Source organism: Podarcis gaigeae (assembly GCF_964106915.1).
Source record: "Podarcis gaigeae genome assembly, chromosome: 3".
NCBI lineage: Eukaryota > Metazoa > Chordata > Lepidosauria > Squamata > Lacertidae > Podarcis > Podarcis gaigeae.
Genome location: NC_139680.1, coordinates 34,465,429 through 34,493,021, shown reverse-complemented (window position 1 = coordinate 34,493,021; position 27,593 = coordinate 34,465,429). Strand labels below are relative to the sequence as shown.

At 44.1% G+C, this 27,593-nt stretch overlaps 1 protein-coding gene and 1 long non-coding RNA gene across 4 annotated transcripts in view; one reads left to right on the top strand and one right to left on the bottom strand.

Annotated features, from left to right (window-relative positions):
- Positions 1 to 27,593, top strand: part of EYS (eyes shut homolog) — a 491,695-nt gene that overhangs the window by 414,052 nt on the left and 50,050 nt on the right. Inside the window, exons 27-28 of the mRNA XM_083729676.1 lie at positions 4,049 to 4,157; positions 4,772 to 4,992. Of these exons, the coding sequence (XP_083585802.1) occupies positions 4,049 to 4,157; positions 4,772 to 4,992 (330 nt within the window). The remainder of the gene's footprint in view (positions 1 to 4,048; positions 4,158 to 4,771; positions 4,993 to 27,593) is intronic.
- Positions 5,003 to 27,593, bottom strand: part of LOC310840716 — a 46,232-nt gene continuing 23,641 nt past the window's right edge. The window contains exons 1-5 of one of the 3 annotated variants that reach the window (XR_014562035.1): positions 22,719 to 22,746; positions 21,151 to 21,266; positions 18,492 to 18,605; positions 17,171 to 17,305; positions 5,003 to 5,628 (exon numbers count right to left, since the gene is read on the bottom strand). This is a non-coding gene — a long non-coding RNA (uncharacterized lncRNA). Of the gene's footprint in view, positions 5,629 to 17,170; positions 17,306 to 18,491; positions 18,606 to 21,150; positions 21,428 to 22,718; positions 22,747 to 27,593 lie in introns of those variants that run through there. The other 2 variants (XR_014562034.1, XR_014562036.1) reach the window with 2 other exon arrangements.

Sequence of the window (27,593 nt, the reverse complement as noted above, 5' to 3'; positions counted from 1 at the left end):
TCGAGTTGCCTTGGTGCGTTGGGCCCCGGGACCTGGGGCTCTTGGATTGGTCATCTGATGCCTGGCGTCGGGTGGGCCAAGCCCGACACACCCGGGCGATGTGTCCCAATTTTCTGCACTGCCTGCACTCTACGTTGCGGAAACGGCAGGTCCTCCTCTCGTGACTTTCCCCGCAGCTTGCGCAGTTCCCTCCTTCTCGTCGAGGCAGCTGTGGTATGTGGGCTGCTTGAGTGTGCTGCTGTACTCGGTGCACTTCCTCCCTGTCAGATGCAGAGTCGTCAGTGAGGTCTTCGTGGTGAACCCTCGGTTGGGATGGCAGGCTCGGCCGTGCCTCTTGTGTCGACCTCTTGGCAGCTTCCGTTGCCAGGGCCTCCTCCAGAGCGACCTGGAACGTTAGGTCCTTCTTAGCATAGAGGCGTCGTTGCAGCTTCTCATCCTTCAGGCCACCGACGAGGCGGTCCCGAAGCATGTTCTCCAGCTCTGAGAAGTTGCAGAACCGGGTGGCTTGGCGGAGAGAGGTCACAAACCCAGTTATGGTTTCCCCAGGGGCTTGCCGCTTTGCATAGAAGGCATTTCGACGAGCCACCACTGAGGGCTGTGGCGAAAAGTGCCCCTTAAGCTGTTCCATTATTGTTTTGTATGGAACAGTAGCAACGTCTTCAGGCGCAAGGAGAGCCCGGGCGATTTCAAATGTCTCCTCTCCGCAGACGCTGAAGAATATCGCCCTCTTCTTGGCGTCTTCTTCATCGGTGACCCCTTTGGCTTCTAGGAGGAAGGTAAAATGGGAGGCGTACGCTTCCCAGTCTCCAGATGCTGGGTTGAACTGCGAGAAGCTGCTGTCGGTTGCCATTCTGAGTTCCTTGTGTCCCGGAGCTGAAGCCTGGATACACGGTGTGAGGCAGCGGTGCGGCAGGTGGCGGTGCTGCGGTGCTGTGTGTGGCAGTCAGCTCAGCGGGATCCCACCTTCGTCGCCAGTGAAATATACTCAGAGTCGCAAAGTGATTTCATGCTCTTTATTCAGCTCATAGTGGTGAGGAGGAATGAATGAATGTCCCCTCAAAGTATCTGCTTTATATACATTATTTACACAATGGGCTGCACATGATTGGCTAATTCTGGAATTCTACTGTAAGCCAATCAGGTTGTGGATTCACTTCTATCTGGAGCATGATTGGGTGGTTCCTGCCAACCAATCATATTGCTGCATTGTTCTAGGACCAATCAGACTGCTGCATTCTGAATCCTATTGTTCTAGGACCAATCAGACTGCTGCAATTTGGATCCTATTGTTCTAGGACCAATCAGACTGCTGCAGTTTGGATCCTATTCAACTCAGTACATAACACCACCTCTCAGATATTTACTTGTCTTCCTAGCTCCTAACTTTTCCTGACTCAGCTTATTTTGCTTCACTAACTCAACCTACCCACATACTCTATCCCAATTCACTCCCACTCCAACCAAACACCCAACTTCCAACAAACTCCTCCCTTTGCCCCTCCCAGAACTGGTTTTATAATCCCTCTGACTCCACCCCCCTGGGTTCTGATTGGGTAACCTGTTTAACTATTTCACCTCCAGCACTCTCATATGTTAACGTCACAACCCTCACTGTGCAATCCTGCAAACTCCACCCACTTTAGCCTATGGCTCAAGCCACCATGGGCCCCCAATGTTTCCCATGGGTGACTAGTCCTACGGCAAAAAGAATTTTCCTCACTCTTGGCTTCAAACTTATTCCATGGGCAGGGCAGCCTCTTCCCAACCATTCTGCAAAAGTCCAGAGATAAGATTCAGCACTGATACTTGCTATCAAGGATACTGATGCATCTGTTCCAAATGCAGGAAGTTCAAAAAGGTTATGGCTCCCTTTATCTTTGGAGCTTTTCTGTATTACAGTGTGGTAATAGATGGATGCTCAGTGCCTTCTGTTTCTCCTACAAACTAGCCCTCTTTACTGGGTTGAGCAGGGACCCCCAGCACATGCAACATATTCCTGCCTGCCTCTCAGCGCCAGTGGATGCCTTGATTGGGGTGCGAGTGTTGACATTAGGTTGCCAGGCGCAAATGTTAAGTGGAAATTCAAAATGAAGCATGGGGAGAAAGGATGCTTTCACCAAATTGAGTGCTCATTTTAATTAAGCGCTTTCCAATTATGTCCTCACATTTGACAACCGCTGAAATAATAATTAGCACTCATAGAGGGGGTTTTTCCCCCCACCCTCACAAAATAATAATTTAAAAACAATTATGTGAAAGCTATCCTTTGGGAATGGGTTTTTTATTGCTGATAATGTACACGACGTTCTCCCCTCAGATTTGATCAGAGTGGAAAAAAGCCCCAAAGAGTTCTCAGTAGCTTATTTGACATCCCTTGCATTTATTTTACAAATTCCCTTAACCTTGTGTCCTGCTTTATCTCCAAAACTCAGTACCAGTGTATACATTAATAGCATCCTTTGTGAGTTGTGATAACTCTTATCGCAGTGTAATCTTGATGCTCGTAGGTACAGCCCTTCGTTTTCCAAAGCGTTTTTATTTCCCCCGTAGACCAGCAGAAAGGGAAACGTCTGTCTAGAGAGTTCACTATCATTCAGCACTGATGTTACTTGTTCAACAATCACCTACACCAGGGAAAGTATATGTCAACCACAGTTAGTAGAATTCATCAGTATCTACAGTGCTTACACATGTAAAGAGCTTCCCCCTGCCTTCACTCTCTTTTTTCTGTGTACATTTCAGATTCTCAAACAATAGGCATTAGGGGAGTAATAAAAAGGGATACCCAAAAAAAGAAAAAAGAATGAACTTAGAACTTTGGTCTGCTTTTGAAAGTCTATATAACCTGCCGACTTTCCATATATCTCTTTCCAAGTTCATACACATGGATACCACCCCTTATAATCTCTCTCTCTCTCTGTGTGTGTGTGTGTGTGTGTGTGTGTGTGTGTGAGAGAGAGAGAGAGAGAGAGAGAGAGAGAGAGAGAGAGACCAATGGAGGTACTGGCTTTATTATTTATCCATTTAAATAATGTTTAGGGACATAGTAAGGGACGTTGCTCGGTCCCTGCTCCTGCCAACCTAGCAGTTCGAAAGCACGTCCAAGTGCAAGTAGATAAATAGGTACCGCTCCAGCGGGAAGGTAAACGGTGTTTCTGTGTGCTGCTCTGGTCTGCCAGAAGCTGCTTAGTCATGCTGGCCACATGACCCGGAAGCTGTACGCCGGCTCCCTCGGCCAGTAAAGCGAGATGAACGCCGCAACCCCAGAGTCGGTCACAACTGGACCTAACGGTCAGGGGTCCCTTTACCCTTTACCTTTAAGGTGCCTTACTATTGGTCAGACTATTGATCCGTCTGCATCAATATTGTTTACACTGACTGACAGCAGCTCTCCAGGGTTTCAGGCAGGAATCTCTCTTAGCCCTACCTGGGATTGAACATGGAACCTTCTGCATGCAAAGCAGATGCTCTACCACTGAGTCACGGCCCTCCCTTATTCAACTTTTCAGCCAAAAAAAAAATAGTCCCAAAAAGCTGCAGATCCCACAAAAGACAGCCTATGTCCTCAAGTTTTACATTCTAAAAGGACATGACACAAAAGGAAAATGAATTCAGAGGGAGGAGGAAATAAACAAACTTGGGGGCAAAGTTCTTAGCTGCAATGACCAGCTGGGGTGGAAAAGTTCAAGGAGAAGAGGAGCCTAAAGTTGCTGCTTTCTCAGCTGTGCCAGTGGAGCAACCCTGCATCTTTTCTCTTCCCTCGTCTGCTGCAGTCTGATGGTTCTTTCCCTGCTTGGCCTGTACATGCAGCCACCACAACTTGTGGTGGCCACATGTGTTGGACCCAAGTGTTGGTGCTGGTTCAAAACAAGTGGTTTGTCCACTCATTTTCCTTCGGCGGCCATGCACTCTTTCACATACGTTCATCTGGGGGCTGTCACATATAGGAACCAGGCCCATGCCAGATTTAACTCTCACACTAGCAATCCATTTTCATAACAATTCCTGTTTCCCGTCCCAAACAATGAGTTCTTCTGCTTCCTTCCAGCTATATGTTGCCTTCTGACAGTCCCGAAGGCCATTGCCTGCTTGAAATGACTGCAGATGAAAATCCTCCTGTACGTCGGGGGCTCTTTCTGCCACATCGGTTGACTCAGGTGAACTTGCAAATCACAGCCCAAAGTCACACCATAACCCAACTATTTCCATTTATCTCACAAGTCATTGGAAGCATGATTTATTAACTTCCCTTTTTATTATTAGATGGAGCAAACGTTGTTTCATTGCAACGACCGTTTAGATGCAATCCTTTGGGTATGCTGCACATCCAATAGAAATTAGAGATAATACTCGTGTACATCTTCGGTTTATATCAATGGGACTTGTGTTAGTGAACTGGTAGTTGTCTGGAGCAGCCTTATGTCACCCATACAGTCTCTGGATTACTTACATCAGCAGTAATCAACATGGCGGTGCCCTCCAGGTATTGTTGGACTACAAATCCCATCAGTCACAGCCAGCATGGCCCCATGGCCAAGCATAATGGGACATGGAGTTCAGCAATATCTGGAGATCAAGCTGTCATGAAGTTAGAATCCCAGGCACACCCATGGATGAAGCAGGAAACATTTGTACGCTTATGAGTACAAGATGAACCACGTTTCTGTGTCCTACTCCCTCAGTTTCCTTCATGAATAGAGTCTATAGGCAGTTGCAGTAAGGGCTGATTTATTTTTGTGTGTATACGCTTATTTATTGTGATCCTTTTCAGGTTACCTTTGGGCCAATATTCCTTGGGAATGTCCCAGATCACATTAAGATTCATCCGAGTTCTGGGTGGATTTATGGCTTCAGAGGCTGCATTAGGGAGTTCCAGGTGAACAACAAAGAACTCTTCATCATAGACGAAGCCTTGGGAGGAAGGAACATTGAGAACTGCAATGTCCCTGTTTGTGACTATCATCCATGCCGCAATGGTGGCACTTGCACCAGGTAGGCATCAGGTCCTTATGTTTTATATTTAAATTCCTTCGCTACCTGATTAGCTTCCCTCATTAAATCATTGCACTTTGTGTGTGTTTGTGTGCATAGTTTGTTTGTTTTTTTCTGAGGCATTTTTAATCTGCTCTTCAATTAATTTACTACAAATGTTGTTTTTCTTCCATGTTTTTAATAGCCCTTGTGGGAGTAGAACTTGTCCCTTCTGGAAAAACAATTATATTGTTTGTTTGTTGATTTATCTGAAGCATTTTTAGCCCACTCTTCAGATAGGAAGGCTTCCAGAGCAGCTTGCATGAGTTCAGTAAAAGCAAGATAGCTTCCACTTACAAGACTTTGCCCTTTAAAAGACAAGGCACAAAAGGAAAAATGGGATGGGGAGGGAAGAGGAAAACAAGAAAACTCAGGCACACTTAGTAGTTACATACCGGTAGTTGTTCTGATCATGGAAAGGAAGCCATTCAGGAATAGGAGGAGCCAAGTGCAGCTGGTTTCTTAGTGGAGCCAAAGGACTGATCCTGCTTCCAATTTCTCCCTCTGCCAGTCAGGCGACAGTTGAGGGAGGGAGGAGCCTAACAAGGCTGGTTCCTTGGTAGGGCAGAGCCTTGCGTCCAACTTCTCCCTCTGCTTCTATATGGGAGAAGAGACAATATTTCAAAAACAAAACAAAGACACCTACAACTGAAGCATGAAATACGAGGATTTCACATATTCCCGATGGAACTGAAAGCAGGGAGTTGACTAAGGTGCTTCTCCCTTTAATGAACAGGAACTATTCTTTGATTCACATAGGCAGTGATAAAGTCTCTCCCTGTGAGATTAGAGATAATCCCAGTCCATCTGGGAGTTGCAGAAGGCACCGATCAGAGCAAAACTATGCAATGAACTTGAATGCAATCTATCCACCTCATTCACAATTCAATTTTTAAAAATGCATTTTAAAATAGTTGAGGGTTTTTAAAGGTTTTTGTTGATGGAGACCATAAAACATGTCAAGATGCTGATTTATTACAGCAGCAGCAGCAAAACAACACCACAACTTAGAGCCTTGTTTAACAATCATGCTTGCCACATAAAGCAATTAAATAACCATTTTGACTCTGTGTACAAAACTGAAATAGTTCACAGTCATCTAAAATGCTGCCAGTCTTTTAACTTAAGCTGGTTTAATAGCAGTTACAAATATCTTTCTCTTCATTGCTTGGTGATACCGGAACATCGGAAAAGCCTTCCTAGAGATTTCATCTCTGAAAAACCACAGGCTGTTAAATAAGCAATTAAACCACAAGCTAGAAACTCAGATCTCGATTCCATAGTTTATGATAAGACTACTGGGAGATAAAGCCGAGTGCTGAAAGCTCTAATATTTTGCTTCACTGCAGGCGGAGGGCATTGAAAGCTAAGCCTCTTAGCACCAATATAGAAACATAGTGGCTGTGAATGACCGAAAGTTTGAGTTTCCAAGTTGCCTTCAAAGTACAGCGCAGGAATCCCATTCAAGAGCTCCCCCATGCAGGATCTCTGTTCCCATTAGTGCACATTCCCAATAGGAAAGAACAAACCTGAGAAAGCAACTGATTGTTTAAAGTGAAAGAATGAGATAATGCAGGGGGTTCTCAAGGGCTGCTTTAAGGGATGCAGGTGGTGCTGTGGGTTAAACCACAGAGCCTAGGACTTGCCGATCAGAAGGTCGGCGGTTCGAATCCCCATGACGGGGTGAGCTCCTGTTGCTCAGTCCCTGCTCCTGCCAACCTAGCAGTTTGAAAGCATGTCAAAGTGCAAGTAGATAAATAGGTACCACTCCAGTGGGAAGGTAAACAGCATTTCAGTGTGCTGCTCTGGTTCGCCAGAAGTGGCTTAGTCATGCTAGCCACATGACCCGGAAGCTGTCTGCGGACAAACACCGGCTCCCTTGGCCAATAAAGCGAGATGAGCGCTGCAACCCCAGAGTCAGTCACGACTGGACCTAACGATCAGGGTTCCCTTTACCTTTAAGGGCTGCTTTAGAGCCTAATAAACTACTGAGTGATAGCTGACATCAATGGAACCGGTGTACTGAACTGTATGCTACAGCAGAGATGGAGGTGGCCCTCTCAGTGTTGCTGGACTGCAACTCCCCCCCCCCCCCGACCATTGGCCAAACTGGCTCAGACTGATGAGAGTTGCAGTCCAAAAGCACCGAGAAGGCCACAGGTTCTCCCATCCCCGTGTTAGTTTCCCCCACCCTGTGCATATCAGGTTTTATTGCCACTTCCCTATGATGGGTTTCTGTGTCCTGTGTCTGTTGGCACTCCCAATGACACAACAAGTTGCTGGAAACGGCAGGAGGAAAGAGTGCTCTTGTGCTTGTGTCCAGCTTGCATGTTCCCCACAGGCAACTGGGTGGACGAGATGCTGGATGAGATGGGCTGTTGGCCTGATCCTGCAGGCTCTTCTTGTGTCCTTTGTAGCATTGCCAAGACAGCATGGAACTTCTCTATGTCACCCAGGAGTTTGCATGCGGCAAGGTGTATTCCCACACTGCATCAAGTTACAGAGGTCACTGTAAAGAGCAGCTTTCTATGTGAGTAATGAAGGGACTGCAGTGGCTAGAGTATTGACTTGGATAGGAAAGCCAGGCTGAAATCTTTGCTCAGGTTTAAAGCTCAGCTGGGTTGAATGAGTAGCCAACTCTCAGATGAACCTGCCTCACAGCATCATGATGAGGATAAAATGTGGAGTGCCTTGAATGGTCAGGATGAAGAGTAGGATATGAATGTGGTAGGTGAGTAAGTGAGATTACCTTCCAGCTCTGTGAATCTATTCACATATATCACTCTCCCTCCTCCCTTAGTGCATGCCACTACATCAGTGATTTCCTCACTCGTGGCAAGCCATGGTTTGTTGTTACATCCGTATAGGCAAACTGTGATTTGCACTTGCCACCCAAACCAGAAGGTATAAACATGTCAGTGACCCTGTGAGTACAATCCAGATCTGTTAAAATTTGTAGGATTGAAATGCTTTCAAGTTGCATTCTGTTCCTAGAGTAAGAATTTTAGCTCAGAGAAACTGTGTTTAGTCTGCCTGTTGAGTGGTCAAATCTCTTCGGACTCCTATGGTACAGAAGGTTCTTTTTTTAAAAGCAGAGAAGAGTGAGCAGATAATGTGCCACATTTTCATCAGGATTTGGCAGGAATTAAAAGGCTATAGTGTTGTGGAAACAGCTCATAGAATTCCCATATCAATGATCGTGTCAAAAACACATTGGTAGTGGTTGATGAATAAATGTATTTCTGGCTGCTGAAAAGCTTGTCAAAACGTAAACATACATGAGCTCAGTTTTCGTAGTGCTGAGCAAAACCAGAAAGTTAATTACACCCATACACGAGTGTGCTTTCAACGTCCTGAACTATTCTCATAAGCAATTATTCTTACTGTTGTTGTTCGGCAAGTATTGGAACAGCAGATGGCTCCATTAATGTTAATCAATTAATTAAGACCGGAAAATCAAACTCAATTAACAATAAATTTCAATAGAGAGTAGCTTATCTTCAGACTTCAGAACACTGCAAATAGTGTAATTATCAAAATCTCCGAGAAGACTGGTTTCCCAAGGATGAACTAGAGACCTTTCAAGTACAGCTTTCCTACAAAACAAATACCAATTTTTGTTCAAGAAGGAAGGTGATAACGAAAAAAATACATTCCTTGCATCTGAAGAAAATGCTGCAGCTGTAAGGACATCCCGCACCCCACCCCACATGTTATTTGTAAATATGCAGGTATTGCAAAGCCACTATACAAAGTCTCTAGTACTCTTTCCTTCCAAGAGAAAACTGACCTTGTAGCAGCTGCTGTTAGAAGTTCTCACTTGCTCAGGGACAATGTGAAACAGTGGAATGACATTTTTCCAGCACTCAAATCACACCGACATCTGTGAGCTCAAATTGGAATGTTGTTGTTTTTTTTATTTCAATAAGTTAATTTAGGCACACTCCAGATTAGGCCTGAATAAACTCACAGAAGTTCAGCTTGATTCATATCCAGCCTAGGGGAGCTTCCAGCCCCACCTTCTGCCCATGAGACAAATGTCAGAGGCAACCAGGGGAGCTTGTGGGTGGCGATGGGGCTTCCATTAGCCCGTAAAAATGTTTGGGGTCATCAGGGACTGCATTCTGCCATGGCACTGGGGATGGGGGAGAAACTTGATTATGCTCACATTTAAAGGTGAATCGGCCATATTTGAACTTTCTGAAATAAAATGCGAACACAGCTATCTTCGGAATGCACATGTCTCTCAATCTAGCAATGCAGCTCACCAGCCAAGTAAGGTGCACAAAAATGTATACACTAGGGTAAGATGTGTGTAAAAATGTGTATATTCCTGACAATAACATGCCAAAAATGAATTATATTAGGGAAAGTTGCTTTGCAAAATGGTGTTTATTAGGCAAAATTGCATACAAAAATAGTAAAGCGCTTATGAATTTTCACAAGGGGTTGTTTTTGTTTTGTTGTTTTGGAGAGGGATGCAAATTGCCGCAGAGATTTGGAGAACTGAATTTAATACGGGGGGGGGGGGATGAAAAACTGAGAGAATCAAAATTGACAGGTCCTTCCATCCCTTCCAGGCCCAACCTAAATGCTCCCAAGTTCACTAGGAACTCCAGGATATGGCTGTCGAAAGTACAAGTAGTGGTTAAATTTCCTGTAGGTTCTGGCAACCCTAGATGTTGTGTACCATTGTTTTGTTTGTTTAGTCGTTTAGTCGTGTCCGACTCTTCGTGACCCCATGGACCAGAGCACGCCAGGCACTTCTGTCTTCCACTGCCTCCCGCAGTTTGGTCAGACTCATATTTGTAGCTTCGAAGACACTATCCAACTATCTCGTCCTCTGTCGTCCCCTTCTCCTTGTGCCCTCCATCTTTCCCAACATCAGACTCTTTTCCAGGGAGTCTTCTCTTCTCATGAGGTGGCCAAAGTATTGGAACCTCAGCTTCACGATCTGTCCTTCCAGAGCACTCAGGGCTGATTTCCTTCAGAATGGATACATTTGATCTTCTTCTCTTCTCTCAAGAGTCTCCTCCAGCACAATAATTCAAAAGCATCAATTCTTCGGTGATCAGCCTTCTTTATTGTCCAGCTCTCACTTCCATATGGTTTTCTACTGGGAAAACCATAGCTTTTACTATACGGACCTTTGTTGGCAAGGTGATGTCTCTACTTTTTAAGATGCTGTCTAGGTTTGTCATTGCTTTCCTCCCAAGAAGCAGGCGTCTCTTAATTTTGTGGCTGCTGTCATCATCTGCAGTGATCATGGAGCCCAAGAAAGTAAAATTTCTCACTGCCTCCATTTCTTCCCCTTCTATTTACCAGGAGGTGATGGGACCAGTGGCCATGATCTTCGTTTTTTTGATGTTGAGCTTCAGACCATATTTTGCGCTCTCCTCTTTCACCCTCAATAAAGGGTTCTTTAATTCCTCCTCACTTTCTGCCATCAAGGTTGTGTCATCTGCATATCTGAGGTGTTGATATTTCTTCCATGAATCTTAATTCTGGCTAGGGATTCATCCAGCCCAGCCTTTCACATGATGAATTCTGCATATAAGTTAAATAAACAGGGAGATAAAATACAGCCTTGTCGTACTCCTTTCACAATTTTGAACCAATCAGTTGTTCCATATCCAGTTCTAACTGTAGCTTCTTGTCCCACATAGAGATTTCCCAGGAGACAGATGAGGTGATCAGGCACTCCCATTTCTTTAAGAACTTGCCATAGTTTGCTGTGGTCGACACAGTCAAAGGCTTTTGCATAGTCAATGAAGCAGAAGTAGATGTCTTTCTGGAACTCTGTAGCTTTCTCCATAATCCAGCGCATGCTTGCAATTTGGTCTCTGGTTCCTCTGCCTCTTCTAAATCCAGCTTGCACTTCTGGGAGTTCTCGGTCCACATACTGCTTGAGCCTTCCTTGTAGAATTTTAAGCATAACCTTGCTAGTGTGTGAAATGAGTGCAATTGTGCGGTAGTTGGAGCATTCTTTAGCACTGCCCTTCTTTGGGATTGGGATGTAGACTGATCTTCTCCAGTCCTCTGGCCACTGCTGAGTTTTCCAAACTTGCTGGCATATTGAGTGTAGCACCTTAACAGCATCATCTTTTAAAATTTTAAATAGTTCAGCTGGAATACCATCACTTCCACTGGCCTTGTTATTTGCAGTGCTTTCTAATTTGACTTCACTCTCCAGGATGTCTGGCTCAAGGTCAGCAACCACACTACCTGGGGTGTACGAGACATCCATATCTTTCTGGTATAATTCCTCTGTGTATTCTTGCCACCTCTTCTTGATGTCTTCTGCTTCTGTTAGGTCCTTACCACTTTTGTCCTTTATTATGGTAATCTTTGAACGAAATGTTCCTTTCATATCTCCAATTTTCTTGAACAGATCTCTGGTTCTTCCCATTCTATTGTTTTCCTCTATTTCTTTGCATTGCTCGTTTAAGAAGGCCTTCTTGTCTCTCCTTGCTATTTTTTGGAAATCTGCGTTCAATTTCCTGTATCTTTCTCTATCTCCCTCGCATTTTGCTTGCCTTCTTTCCCCCGCTATTTGTAAGGCCTCATTGGACAGCCACTTTGCTTTCTTGCATTTCCTTTTCATTGGGATGGTTTTCGTTGCTGCCTCCTGTATAATGTTGCAAGCCTCCATCCATAGTTCTTCAGGCACTCTGTCCAGCAAATCTAAATCCTTAAACCTGTTCCTCACTTCCACTGTGTATTCATAAGGGATTTGATTCAGATTGTATCTTACCGGCCCAGTGGTTTTTCCTACTTTCTTCAGTTTAAGCTTGAATTTTGCTATAAGAAGCTGATGATCTGAGCCACAGTCAGCTCCAGGTCTTGTTTTTGCTGACTGTATAGAGCTTCTCCATCTTTGGCTGCAGAGAATATAATCAATCTGATTTCGATGCTGCCCATCTGGTGATGTCCACGTGTAGAGTCGTCTCTTGTGTTGTTGGAAAAGCGTGTTTGTGATGACCAGCTTGTTCTCTTGACAGAACTCTATTAGCCTTTGCCCTGCTTCGTTTTGAACTCCAAGGCCAAACTTGCCAGTTGTTCCTTTTATCTCTTGATTCCCTACTTTAGCATTCCAATCCCCTATAATGAGAAGAACATCCTTCTTTGGTGTCACTTCAATAAGGTGTTGTAAGTCTTCATAGAACTGGTCAATTTCGGTTTCTTCAGCACCAGTGGTAGGTGCATAAACTTGGATTACTGTGATGTTAAAAGGTCTGCCTTGGATTCGTATCGAGATCATTCTATCATTTTTGAGATTGCATCCCAGTACAGCTTTTGCCACTCTTTTGTTGACTATGAGGGCCACTCCATTTCTTTTGCGGGTTTCTTGCCCACAGTAGTAGATATGATGGTCATCCAAACTGAATTCCCCCATTCCCGTCCATTTTAGTTCACTGATGCCCAGGATGTCAATATTTATTCTTGCCATCTCACTTTTGACCACATCCAACTTACCCAGGTTCATGGTTCTTACATTCCAGGTTCCTATGCAATATTTTTCTTTACAGCATTGGACTTTCCTTTCGCTTCCAGGCATATCCACAACTGAGCGTCCTTTCGGCTTTGGCCCAGCCGCTTCATCAGCTCTGGATCTACTTGTCCTCCGCTCTTCCCCAGTAGCATGTTGGATGCCTTCCGACCTGAGGGGCTCATCTTCCAGCGTCATAACTTTTATATGCCTGTTGTCTTTGTCCATGGAGTTTTCTTGACAGGGATACTGGAGTGGCTTGCCGGTTCCTCCTCCAGGTGGATCACGTTTGGTCAGAACTCTCCACTATGACCTGTTCATCTTGGGTGCCCTGCTCGGCATAGTTCATAGCTTCTCTGAGTTCTTCAAGCCCCTTCGCCATGGCAAGGCAGTGATCCATGAAGGGGTGTGTACCATTATATAGGCCCTAAAGGAATCTCCAACCACCATCCATGATACCTCCATGCCACTGCAACAAAGCATGTTTAGGTGGAAAGGAATGAGGCAACCGGAAACAGGATTTGTGGCAGACTGAGCCTATTACAAGCTGAGACAGAATTATGCATGGGGTTGGGCTTGTAATGCTTTTTTAAGCTCCCTTTTCTGAACTTTAGCAGCAGCATTAATTACTATATAATATTGCTGAGTTCATACAGTTCTTCCCCAGCAAGTAGAGCTGTTGTGATTTGGAATGCTATCTGGATCATGATGGCACAAGTGTGACGGGCGCCTATTGGAATGCCAGCACCATCGCTGATGGTGAGGGACACAAATCACATACCCATAGCATGTTAATGCCAGTCTTGTGCCAGAGCTTAGCTGGCGAAGAGGAGTTTTGCACCAGTGCCAAAGCAAACGGTGAGGAAAGCCTGAGCAGTTTTAGCAGTCTTTAGACTTTGCCTTGACACTGGCTGCTGATGTGAAAGCACTGAGGAGCTTCTCAAGTCTCTGCCTTGATAAAAATCAATTTCAGCTTCTCTGGGAGTCTCTTCTTTGAGGAATAAGCGCTCCCCCCACACACATGCACATGAACACTCGTCAACCAGCCCACAAAAAGATAGTGAGGGCAATAGCTAAAGCTATTCTCCCCACCCAAGGAGACTCCCTCCCCACCTATCACATGTAGAGTAGCTTCTGCCCTATCATATTTGGTTAGGGCTTGTAAGACAATTCTGCAAAGGCCGTACTCTGGCACCAGAGGCGTGCTTTGAATTGATTGTTTGTATAAGCCTTGATCTGAATTGATTGTCTTGCCTTTCCATTTCTACAAAGCTATTTTTTGCAGGTTAGCTAGCAGAGTTAACCTTTGCAATATTTACAGAGGTGGGAAATAAATAATTTGACTGTAACTGATGGAAGTACCTTGCATTGCAATCCTAAGCATATTTTCCAGGACAGAAACCTCACTGATCTCAGTGACGCTTTATTAATGAATAAACTTCTACAGGACTGGACTGCACATGACACATTTGTACATAGGTCTAGGGAACAGAGCAAAGGACAAACCCTCCCTCCCTGCACTTCTTATTTCTGTAGGATTCCTCTGTCAAGTTGAGCTTGTCCTATCTACAGCAATCGTGAAAAGGAATACATATTGTGTTCATTAAAACAAACAGCCGAAACCCTTCTAGGACATAAAAGTATACAAATAAAGTTCTAGCCTGCCTACATACCACCTTTGGGATTTTAATATTACAGTCCAAGGCATGTTTACTCACAAGTAAGTCCCATTGTATTCTATTAGTGTGCACCTAAATCACTTATCCCTCACTTAAAGGCACAAGGGCTACCATTATGGCATGTTGTTTGGTGTTCCCTTAAATGAGATAAAGAAATGACCTGATTCTTCAAGGTCACCTCCATACTGTCACTTTTTGGTAGAAGGGATTTGGCATACTAGGCATGATGCATCCTGTTCATGCAAACACTCTCATTGGCACAATGAAACTTCCCCTTCCCTTCTTCTCTCCACCATCCCCCTCACACACAAAATCTGTTCTGGGGATTTTCCTAACCTTCTGGAGCAGATTTCTGGTGATGGTGAGAAGAGCACAGAGAGAGGAGAAGGATGGGAGGTTCTCTTGCACAAGCAGGACAACTTCATTGTATACAACTCAATGTGGGTTAAAGTGTTCCCTTGGTCTGATACAACAAACCTACTTTTTCTCTCCTCTTTTAAAATGACCTTTTGCAGTAAGGAAAGTGACAGGGAAATACACTAAAAAAGAGTAGGATTGTGATTGCACAAACAAATCAGGATGGAGATTTCATAAACAGGTCATCTGGAGGGTCCTAACGGTTAAGCGGTTCAAATGTAAGCCAGGATTTAGTTTAGCTTCTAGGTACATTTGGGAATTTCAGAACTATAAGTTTCTAACACTATGCTACCAACAGAGCACCTCTGCTTTCCTTCGGTCTTAATTGAGCTTGCTAAGCACAGTAAGGAAAAAGGTTCCCAATTAGGAAGGAAAAGTACCAACACTGTATATACTGCGATGCCTGAGAGATCTCTTTTCATGAGAATGAGGATCACTTTTGGAGTAGAACATATTTCAGTGGGGATAGAGAGCACAAATATTCTCCAAAGATGAGTCTTTATCCATTATTATTTGTCCAATTATCAACACTAATATTGCGTTCTCTGCTTTTCCAATGTTCGAAAATTCGCTTTGGGAGTCAAACTCTTTTAGAATGCTTGCTCTGCAGAGGAGAGGGTGGCAAGCACCACAAGCCTTTAAGCTCTTCAGGCAGCAAATCAGATCTTTGCAAAATGCATAATTCTTCCCAATGTGTATGGCAATGGGGCCTTGGTGTAGTCAAAGAGCCGCTTACATTGTTTTTCTAACAGATTTCATTACCAATGCCCTTGCCAGTTGGCACATGTGAGCGATTAGCTTGGAATGTGAAGAATCCTTTTGGACCTTCTGGGAGCCTCTTTATACAAATGAGATTTCTTCTTCAGTGAGTTGCGGGAAAGTCACCTAACTGTCATACAATTGCAGGGCCAGATTGGGAAGGGGTGGGGGGTGGGGAAGAAATATTAATATTATTGAATGTTGTCCAAGGAGTAGTTTGCAAAGGAGTCTGAGAACTGTAATGAAATTAAAATGACTGGATTGGTAAAGAGCCCATTGCAGGCAGTCTTTGCATCACACCTTTGCAGCAAGGTCAAACAAGCTGGTGTGCAGAGGAGAGAGAAAAGGCCCGTCTCCGTCTGCCTCTCGCTTGACACAGATGCAAGTCATTTGCCCTGATCGATCCTTCTAGGCACAGGAGACCATTTTAACTTACATTCTATCTTCCCACCAAGGCTCTTCAAGGAAAAAAATGGCATTTTTAGCAGCACAGGTATCTTTGGAAACTCTTACACACACAAAAACCTAATCTGACATTCTTTGGCTGGAGTACTGAATGGCAATTGCTGTAAGCATTCCAGTTACTTATCCATATAGGCTCAGGGCAGGCAGCAATGTAAAGAGCCCATTCCTGACATTCTGTTTCTCCTGGGAGAACTCAGTAGACATGGCTACATGAGCCAAATGATATTGCCAGTGATTTTGAGGGAGTCACTGCCTACCAGACCTTTCACCACTAATGGGAGCTACCAGAACAGTGTGGTTCTTGCACTATTTGTAACATGTGCAACATCTTTTGACATGGAGAAGGTTGGTGGCGTTAGAAGAAGAAGAAGAGTTTGGATTTGATATCCCGCCTTTCACTCCCCTTCAGGAGTCTCAAAGCGGCTAACAACCTCCTTTCCCTTCCTCCCCCACAACAAACACTCTGTGAGGTGAGTGGGGCTGAGAGACTTCACAGAAGTGTGACTGGCCCAAGGTCACCCAGCAGCTGCATGTGGAGGAGCGGAGACACGAACCCGGTTCCCCAGATTATGTGACTGCCGCTCTTCACCACTACACCACACTGGCTCTCTTTGGTCATTCCCAAGAGATCAGAAGCTGATATCGGGTCCCAAGCACATATGTTCCTTTTCCCCCCTCCCCTCAACATTAGAAAGTAGGAGGTTCTAAGAATTCATGTATTTTCCTCTTCAGTGATTTGCTTCTGCCTGCAGTAGGGGAAGCATGTGAGGATCTTTCGTTTATAGAGAGAGGACAATAGAAAGGATTGATTTGTTACATTAATTACACAATCACCACTTTCCCCAGCTTGGCAGCTTCCAGATATTTTGGACTCCAGCTGTCATCAGTTCCAGCCAGCTTGGCCCGTGGTCAGGGATTATGGGACATGTAGTCCAAAATACCTGAGGCCCCAAGGTTGAGGAAGTCTGCACAATCATAGAGGCAAATATTATTGGTTATGTTGTGCCGTGACATCATCAGTTTCCCAAGTGATTCCTGACTGGCTGCAGTCACAGCGAAGAACTCTGTTAAAACTTATTTTATTTTATTTTATTTAAAAAGTAGGAGTGAAAGTAAAATGAAATTGGTGCCAAAATATATCAAATTGAGGAACAATGACTGTGAACAGGTGCAAAAGCAGTATATATTTGTAGACCTTTTCACCTCCACCTCCAATAAGCAACTTTTGAATTGAAAACAGAGTTGAAAAGCCAGCAGAATATTATCACAGCCAGTATCCAATAGATGACCCTGCCATACATTTCAATATTTCACAGATGGAAATAGGCACCATTGTAAATTTGCAACATTTATTCCCATGCCATGCGTCACCAGCTGAGTCCTCTTCTCCCATCACAGATTGCTGATGAATCTTCTCCACTTGCTGTGTGTTGCATTCATTTACTCTGCAATAACCTGTCCCTCACTCATTTTTGTACCAGGATGATGAGAACAAGAGAGAAAAGAGAATATTTTAATAGAATGTACAATCTCCCAATGGATCTGAAAATACTTTTTTTTATAAAGCAGTTGCAACACAAACACATTCAGCAGTATTTTCAATCTGGCTAGAAAGGTACAAAGGTGGAGGGAAAGGAAGAAATGTTAAGGTTAAGTACTTAATTCGTTCCGGAGGTCCATTCTTAACCTGAAACTGTTCTTAACCTGAAGCACCACTTTAGCTAATGGGGCCTCCTGCTGCCGCCGCGCCGCCAGAGCACGATTTCTGTTCTCATCCTGAAGCAAAGTTCTTAACCTGAGGTACTATTTATGGGTTAGTGGAGCCTGTAACCTGAAGCGTATGTAACCTGAAGCATATGTAACCCGAGGTACCACTGTACTGGCATTCTGTGTGCATACACATTCATTTTACACATGTGCACGGTAGATCTCTATCCTTTACACTACCCCAATATTTTGAAACCTATGGTACACACATAAATATTGCTTTTAGCTCTGTCTTGCCTTGTTTGACCCCATACAACAGGGTGGAAAAACTTGTGGCCTTTCAGGTGTTGTTAATGCTGTAGCTCCCATTATGCCTAATCATTGGCTAGGCTGGATGTGGCTAATGTACCCCAACAATATCTGGAGGGCTACAGGTTCCCTATTCCTGATGGATGATAAGTTCTTGGGAGCAATGGCATGTATCAAGATTCACACAGCACTGTTCAGATTAGGCTTGACATGGCAGGCTCAGATGCAGGAGGAGGAAGTGGATGAAACAGAGGGGAAGGTGGGAACCCGAGTTGGAAGAGGGGAAAATCTCCTGTCCACCCTAGCTCCAGTCACATGGGAAGAGAGAGCAGGGGTGCCAGCCCCAACTTTCCTGTGGAATGGAGAGCCTCAGTGGAGGCTGGGGAGGGCTTAGAGCAGTCAGCTGGGAGAAGCAGAACTGGAGGTGGCAACAACAACAACTGAGTAGGAGGGTGCAGTCTTGCCACCCACCTCATTCTCACAAGGCAAGCAAGTCTTGTGAGTGAGCGTATCAGGTGGGGTGTGGAAACTTATTGGGACATCTTCATTGTTTCCATCCCATTCTGAACTTCTTGCACTGCTCTTTAACTCCTGAAACATGACCCACGAGCCTTGCATCTGCTGCTGAGCCTTACCGTCATGTGCCTGAATAAGGGTGTTTTTTGGTCAAAGTAAGAACCACAGCTTGCATGCCTTGGAGCCAGAGTCAGGACAGCCTGTCTCAGTACTTTAAATATCTGAATACTTCCCTGAGAGGTAGGAGAGAACATGAATGTAATTAACAATAACAGCAGGCATCCAAATGATTTCTACCAGCTTTTCATGAAGATCACTGAAAATGTATTTTGTCTGGGGAAGTCTGAATTGTCATTTTCAGTGTATATGACCCAGAGAGAGAAAGAAAAGGCTATGAGAACCAGTTGGAGAAAGTAGGACATCTGCATGCACATACTATAATGGCAAAGCTTCTATCCTCCATTTTGTAAGTTTTAATACTAATTTTGTCTTCCTTTCAAGTAAAGCTATCATATTTTTCACATTTTAAATGGATGGGTTATCAAGTCTTAATGATGTCAGGCTTTAATTGCTTTGCCGTTGCATCCTCTTAGTGAGCTAATGCAATAAATAATATTGAAATCTAATTTTAGAAATAATGTTTTGTGAAATGGAAGAATGCAAAGCAATAAATTTTTGTTTTATTTCTTTTATGAGCTTTGTATGTCGGTATATAGATCTATAGCGCCATGGTTTATGCCAGTTCGAGACTCCAAGCTAAATTATAAAGTCTGCTTTCAGCTCCAACAAATCTTCCCAGGACTGTGCTGCATTTTACTTAATATCAAGGACAAGTGGATTCTGTGTGTACAATAGCATGATTTGTTTATCGTGCACAGCTAAAGACAAGGCACGGACTGAGCAATATTTTTTACCTAAAAGCAGTTTTCCTATAAAACCAAACTCCTCCAAAAGACGAAGCTTGTCAAAATTTCCTGACTATGATTTAGGTCAAAACAGTGCTTTAAAACGCTCAGAATTGACGCAGGAGGGTAGTTGTCCTTGAACAGTTATTTGATCTGCTTCCTATGCACAGAGCTGAAAGTGCAGTATCGTGATTTGATAGAAACAAGTGTAGCATCCTCAAGGCATGAACTCATCTTGCTAAGTACAACTGGAAAGTGTAAAACAGGCAAGCTGTGGATGAGATTGTGACTTGGAAGGATGGAGAAACCTAGTTTGCAGTGTCATGGTGGGGTTAACCTTGGACTTTAACAAAAGGAGATGGATGAGTAGCTGGCTGAGCTGGTGGGCCACCATCCATAAACAGGGCTGCTGAAGGAAGTCCTGCATCTGAAGCAAACCAAATACTGGCTTGCTAAAGGGGTTGTAGTGCGATGCGGGTGGCACTATGGGTTAAACCACAGAGCCTAGGACTTGCCTATCAGAAGGTCGGCGGTTTGAATCCCCGCGACGGGGTGAGCTCCCGTTGCTTGGTCCCTGCTCCTGCCAACTTAGCAGTTTGAAAGCACACCAAAAAGTGCAAGTAGATAAATAGGTACCGCTCTGGCGGGAAGATAAACGGTGTTTCATTGCGCTGCTCTGGTTCACCAAAAGTGGCTTAGTCATGCTGGCCACATGACCCAGAAGCTGTACGCCGGCTCCCTCGGCCAATAAAGTGAGATGAGTGCCGCAACCCCAGAGTTGGTCATGACTGGACCTAATGGTCAGGGGCCCCTTTACCTTTACCTTAAAGGGGTTGTAGAGATTGCTGAGCCTATTATGGGCTATGCTGTTGAACCTTATTTAATCATTTTAGTATTTTTTCTTATTTTTACCCCACCCATAAGATTGTGAGCCATCATTGCAAACATAATTTTTATCACCAGTTCTGAACTCTGCATTTTATCTGATGCCAGCCTTCTATTACCAGCTTAGTCTTTCTCCTGCTCCTCTACCTCCTGCTGCTCTGCTTGCCAGAATCATATCAAGCATTAAAGGAGAGCTCAGGTAAACAAGAGGAGAGAGAGAGAGAAGCAGAATGAAGCTTCTGCTTGGCAGATATGTCAATGAAAGCACTCAATAGATGCTCCCACTGGTGGAAGTGGGGAGGCTTTTCCTCTGTAGCCATCTATACACACACCCAAAGGAAAATATGTTACAAGGGATTGCTGGACCCTCTAGAACAGGGTTTCCCAAATGTGGGTCTCTAGCTGGTTTTGGACTACAATTCCCATCATCCCTGACCACTGGTCCTGCTAGCTAGGGATGATGGGAGTTGTAGGCCAAAAACAGCTGGAGACCCAAGTTTGGGAAACCCTGCTCTAGAAAAAGTTGGTTGGTAGAGATGTTTAATACCCACCCCCTTTCCTTCTAGTGCAGCCTAAATTTTAATGACACCTGTAGTTTATGACTGGCACAGTGGGGGAGCCTGTAGCCTAGGTTTATTTTATTGATTCCTTGGAATTTTGTGAGAAAACACTGCATCTCTGAAGAGCAGCCTTTGAACGCTTGGCTGGTAAAAAGCTTTAGAAAGTGGAGCTGGCATGGAAGTCATTTTGCCGCAGAACAGGACACCTCCGTGATTAATTTGGGCAAAGAGGTTGCCATCATTTTATGATATTTAAATAAAAATAGCATGGTCGATAAAATAATCCCCCCTCTCTGAGTGCGTTTTCCACATAAAACTGGTTTCAGAATGTCAGAAACACAGCAAAGTTTAAATTCCTTAGGTGAGCAAGGAACAGTCTGCAGATCATCTGTATTTCAGGCTGGCATCTGAAATAATTCAAGGCTTACCAGAGGAAAACCCCTGCTGTGCCGTGGGTTGTTTGGCCGCTTGGCACCTATTTGAGAGGGCTCCGGATATTTCTGGTTTCCTCTGCCTGTCTATCCAAAGAGTCTTTACCATGGGACTTCAGAAGGAAGGAGGGAAATCAGAAAAAAACTATTTTCAGCAAAGCCTTTTGGGAATTGGAATAATCATGCCTACCAGCATTCTCCTGCCAATGCTTCTCCACCCCACTCTCATTATCTTTGCCTCTCACTGCATTTATTTAAAAGATCTTTTTGTTCCCAGAACATACACAATTGTTTAAATAATGGTTCCTATTTGGTGCTGCTTTTTTCAAAAGAGACTGTCATTAGAGCTCCCCCCCCCCCAAAAAAAAAGGTACTGTATTTTTTGCCACTGGCCCATAGAGCGCACTTATTTGGGGCGGGATAAAGAAAAAAATTATCCCCGCGCCAAGCACCAAAGAGCAAAGAAGCCATGACAGTGAGCGGGATGGATCCCGCTCGCTGTTCTGGCTTCGTTTTTAGCCTCGGGGCTGGGGGTCCGGGAGTGAAGGCGAGGTTGCGCAACCTCAATATCGCTCCCGGAGCTTGCCGGGCTGGGGCGGGGGAAGCCTGAGCTTCCACCGACCCCAGCCCCCAGAACAGGCTGCTATCCGCAAGCCTTGGGAGCCCGGCGGGAACTCCTGCCGGGCTCTCCAGGCTTGCGGAGAGCTGCCTGAAGCCCAAGGTGCGCCCTGCTGCGCTCCCCGGGTTTCGGGCTGCAGGCTGCTGTCCGCAAGCCTTGGGAGCCCAGCAGGAACTCCCGCCGGGCTCCCAAGGCTTGCGGATAGCTTCCTGAAGTCGGGAGAGCGAGAGGGGTCGGTGCGCACCGATGCCTCTCGCTCTCCAGGCTTCAGCGAAAGCCTGCATTCGCCCCATAGGACGCACAAACATTTCCCCTTCATTTTTGGAGCGGGAAAAGTGCAACCTATAGGGCGAAAAATACGGTAAATCCCGTATTCTGTAAGCTCCCCCCCCCCCCGTTTTCTTTTAACACCAACTTTCACAGTGCTTTACCACATCTTTTTCACGTGCCCTTCATAGGGTATAGGTTTGAGGGAAGAGGTTTGAGGGATAGTTCAGTCAGTATAGCATGAGAGTTTTAATCTCAGGATTGTGGGTTCAAGCCCCACATTGGGCAAAAGATTCTTGGATTTTCCAGGTTGTTGAACTAGATGAACCTCATGGTCACTTCCAACTCTATGATTCTATTATTCTATCCATGTCAATTAAATTGGACTACGTCACTCCCCCAATATTAACTGCCAGAGCCTCAGGTAGCTACAGTAAGGAAGACTCCTCTTTTAAAATAGAGGGGTAGAGGTTCAGTTCAGAGGATGATGTTCATCTCTAGAAAAATTGGGCTTATTCAAGGGTAAGGAACAATTGCATTAAAGATAGATTCAAAGGACTTGTTCAGCTGCTTCTTTTTAAATGGTGAAAGCAAATGGGAGATATATGAAAATCAGTAGTGTGGTTGTTTCATGAAGTCTCTAAGCATGCATCTCTTCCCAAGGTTTTGAAGCGCCCACCTGATTGTAAGCAGCAGCAACCAGCTCCCTTGAAAAGCATTACCTTGGCCATTGTACATCCTAGCAACCCTTTGAAGACAGAGTCACAATCGATGAGCACACTTGCATGTAGCAACTGCAAGACTGCACGTCCTTTGAGAATGTTACTAGATTCTAGATCTAGATACTAGATTGAAGCCTGTAATCCACTTACCTGGAAGCAAGCCCCCCTGAATTCAGTGGTACTTCAGAGTGAACATGGAAATCTGTTTGCCTGGCTTCTCTGGACTGGCAGAATACGTATGGGGAAAAAACATGACTATAAAATAAGGAGCTTTTTTATCTTATTTAGAAAAAACGTAATGTATCTTTCATACCAGGGCTTAGAATGTTATTTGGATGGTATTCCTCATAATTTGTGCCAATAAAACTGACGTCACATTTAAGCCCAAAGCTGTATAGACTGAGCATCTCTTGGGTAGAATTGAGATGACAGAACTATGCAGATTGCAGCATGAGGGAGAGATATCTCACAAATCGTGCCACGTTGATTTGAAGCACAGGATCATTTAGAAGGTAGCAAATGTTATTAGGCTGGTCTTTGTTTCCTTATTTCTCTTTTTTTCTTAAAGCAGGCTTTTTCTTAAGCTACCTGCAAACAGCCTGCAGCCAAAGAGACTTGCAGGGGAATAACTTGAATTTGTAAGACAGAAGGAATCACCTCACTTTTTACTCCATTACTTCATTTCAGAGGGGATGAAGGTCCAGATTTAGGAGAGAGTAGGAAGCAAAAGAAGGTCACGGGCCAGAATTAAGGGGCAGGGAAGCAGAACAAGCACAATATACCATTATATTCACTCCAAGCTGTTGGATCAATGGTTCTGCTTGAAGGCAACTGTAACGAGTTCACCTTCTTGCTGTTACCAGCAGGTGTCCCTATGGATGATGGTACCCCTAAAAGAAAGAATATCTATTTGTTTCACATTTAAGGAAGATAGAACTCTGGAGGTGTACAATACCTGTGGTCTAGTCATGTACAGCACTCAAAGAGGGGAAAGTGAGTAGAAAAGAAAATGTCTTTCTCATCTTGAAGTAATTTAGCAGACAAACTCAAGTCCATCCTTACTGTCTACTGTGGTTAAAAGAAAAACAGATTTTGGATTTTAAAAAGAGATCATGGGATGCTGTGTTTATTTAAGATCTTCCTTTAAACAGCATTTACTCTCAATGAAGTGTGTGCCTAGTTACTCATGCATAATGACTGTGTAAATCAATAGGATTTGTTTAAACACAAGTGGCAGTAGGATTCTGCCCTAAGGGTTAATTCAATATGTCATTTATTGAGATGGTGCTGTATTGTGCTCTGAGTGTTTTGATATCCTATTACTACCCTTTAACACCCCAAGTAGGCCACTTCCAGACTGTCACTGTTTCTCAGGTGGAATTCAGTTGTATTCCAGCAAATTCAGGCTGTGTGGCTAAAGTGGATACGGTGCACTTAAGGAACAAACCCACTGACACCCCCCCCAAAAAAAAAAACCCCACAGACTTCTTATGGTAAGGAAAATATGGCAGAAAAATTCACTGGCAAGTGTGAGATATCAACTCTTTGATGTGAACTCATATAACTCTGCTCCCCACAAACGAATGAGAATGAATTCTCAACAACCAGCAGATGTTGTGTTGGTTCCTTGCAAACGTTTTTGGCAGTGGGAATAAGAAAGAATGGTTGGTTAACACGTCATCTGGAAGCAATCAGTGGCTTCTCCACATTTCCGCATCAGTTAGCAATTTACTTATGTTTTAAATCGGTAAATGTGAATTTCTCCTAATAGACACATTTTTATATTCAGTTTTCCCCAATATGCACATTTTGCAAAGCAACTGCCCCTACAGTTCTCAAAATGTCTTTGTGTTTACTGGCATTAATTTTTTTCCTGGATGGAATCACTGGATGCTGTTTTAAATGAGTGGCAGCAATTACAATGAGATTAGATGCCATTTACCTGGTGTGGCATTGGGGTCACATTCAAACACTAGAGGCCGTTCAGAATTTTATCTTGACACCTCAGGGGTTTGCCAGCACCCAGAAACAAAAGGCACAATCATTTATTTCTCATCTATAGTGATCAGATTTTCCAGGCATAGCAATAATATTTCGCCAAAATCTAATTAAGCACTAATGCATATGTACACGGTTCATTATTAAGAACTTAACAATGATTTGGTGAACTGAGAACGGCTAAGGCCCACTGAAACATGATCTTCATTTAGCGAGCATATTCGTCTTATCTATTGATTTGTGCTCAGATGCCATTACCTTTATATAAGGCTGAAAAGGCTGAATAATTCTTCAGCATGGATTTAATTTCCAGCAAAGCAGAATGCCGTCACAATTCATTCTCAATAATCTAATGATTAATAATAATACTCTCTCTTTTTCTTCCTTTGTATCAATTTTATTCTCAGAAATACAGCCTTTTGGAAAGATTTTTTTAAAATATTAATATTAATTTAATTTATTATTTATACCCCGCCCATCTGGCGTATGCAGAGGGTGGGGGGAACCCAATGTGATCAAGAGGGAAGATTGCATAGCTCTATACCAGGGCTTCCCCAACTTAGGTCTCCAGCTGGTTTTGGACTACAATTCCCATCATCCCTGACCACTGGTCCTGCTAGCTAGGGATGATGGGAGTTGTAGTCTCAAAAAACAGTTGGGAAACCAAGTTTGGGGAACCCTGCCTTGATAGAGCCCTTCAACCTGGCTCAGCAACATTTATTTATTTATTTATTTTATTATTTGGGAAATATTCTGAAAAATGCAGAGATGCAGAAGTAGGCTTTCATGTAAATAACAGTTGTCATAAGGGTGTGATAACACTGGGTATGGGACCAACAGCAATGGAGCAATATGTGGTCACTATGTACTCCATGTGGATTTCTGTGCAGAAGCTTGCGGCTAGTAGCTCTCTTTCCTAGGGCCAATGAGAGTTGTAGTTGTGGTCCATTTTTATGTAGTTGCAGGGAACCAAGTGGAGTTTCCAACATACACTACCCGTAACCACAATATAGCTTAGCCACTGAATTGAACTTACTCAGCAGATGAGATCAGACAGGGAGCCTCCTTAGCTTTCTGTTGCTGTAGCTTACTCATGCACATATTACTGTAATGGAGCAATTGCTACCACTGAATCATTTATCCTTGCTTGGCTCCCACAATGTGCAAGTGTTTGCCCATGTGGTTTGGCTGCACAGTGTGGCTATACCCAAGCAACTGCCACACTTCCCAGTGGGTAGGAGTTGGCTGCAAAAACACCATGCAGCAGTTAGGTTGGTTGGGATCCATCTAGGCTTGCATCAATTGGTGAGTCTCTAACCAAGTAGTTTAATTGGGGGGGGGGCAGGCTCCATTGGTTTAGCTACTCACATTTATATAGCTTTTGCCTTTGCATTGAGAACCTTGCAGTATTTAGACCAAAGGCCCATCTGGCCATCACAGACCCTCCAAGTGTCCCTATTTTCCAGGGACAGCTCTGATTTAGAGAAGCCATCCTGGTTTCTGACTTGACCCTGGAATGTCCCACTTTTCCTTAAGATGTCCCTATTTTCATTGGAGAAACATTGGAGGGTATGGAGTTATCCAACCCACGAGTCGTCTGAAAGCAATCTTGTATAGGGAAGTCTTTTAATGTTTAATTTTTTATATATATGTTGGAAGCTGCCCAGAGTCCTGGGGCAACCCAATAAGATGTGTGGGGTATAAATAATGAAATTATTATTATGAAATAGGACATCCCTATTTCCATTGGAGAAATGTTGCAGGGTATTCCATCATCCTCTTATCACTGATGCTTATACAAAGCCTCCAGGAAGGACTTGAGTGGAACAGCATTCCCTCTGCCAAAGATTCCCTTTCACCAATATTTAGAGGCCTACTGCCTCTGACAATAGTTGTTGTTGTTGTTGTTTAGTCGTTTAGTCGTGTCCGACTCTTCGTGACCCCATGGACCAGAGCACGCCAGGCACTTCTGTCCTCCACTGCCTCCCGCAGTTTGATCAAACTCATGCTGGTAGCTTCAAGAACACCATCCAACCATCTCATCCTCTGTCGTCCCCTTCTCCTTGTGCCCTCAATCTTTCCCAACATCAGGGTCTTTTCCAGGGTGTCTTCTCTTCTCATGAGGTGGCCAAAGTATTAGAGCCTCAGCTTCACGATCTGTTCTTCCAGTGAGCACTCAGGGCTGATTTCCTTCAGAATGGATACGTTTGATCTTCTTGCAGTCCATGGGACTCTCAAGAGTCTCCTCCAGCACCGTAATTCAAAAGCATAAATTCTTCGGCGATCAGCCTTCTTTATGGTCCAGCTCTCACTTCCATACATCACTACTGGGGAAACCATAGCTTTTACTATACGGACCTTTGTTGGCAAGGTGATGTCTCTACTTTTTAAGATGCTGTCTAGGTTTGTCATTGCTTTTCTCCCAAGAAGCAGGCGTCTTTTAATTTCGTGACTGCTGTCACCATCTGCATGATCTGCATGGCCATGATCTTCGTTTTTTTGCTGTTGAGCTCTGACAATAGAGGCAGAGCCTAACCATAGCTATTATTCTTATCATTTATCAAACTGGTATACCACCCATCATCTGTAGATCTGTAGATCTCAGAACAGTTCCCTCTGCAGTTTAGCCCTTCCTCCATTCTTCATCAACTGCAGCACAATAGTTCAGATTCCAAACTGCTCTCTTAGAAAGGGGCAAGTTTGCCTACTTTTCAGACATTGCACACTAAAAAGAGAACAAGTCAGGACTTTAGTAGGAGTCATAGAATCATAGAGTTGGAAGATGACCACGAGGGCCATCTAGTCCAACCCTCTGCAATGCAGAATTTCTTGCC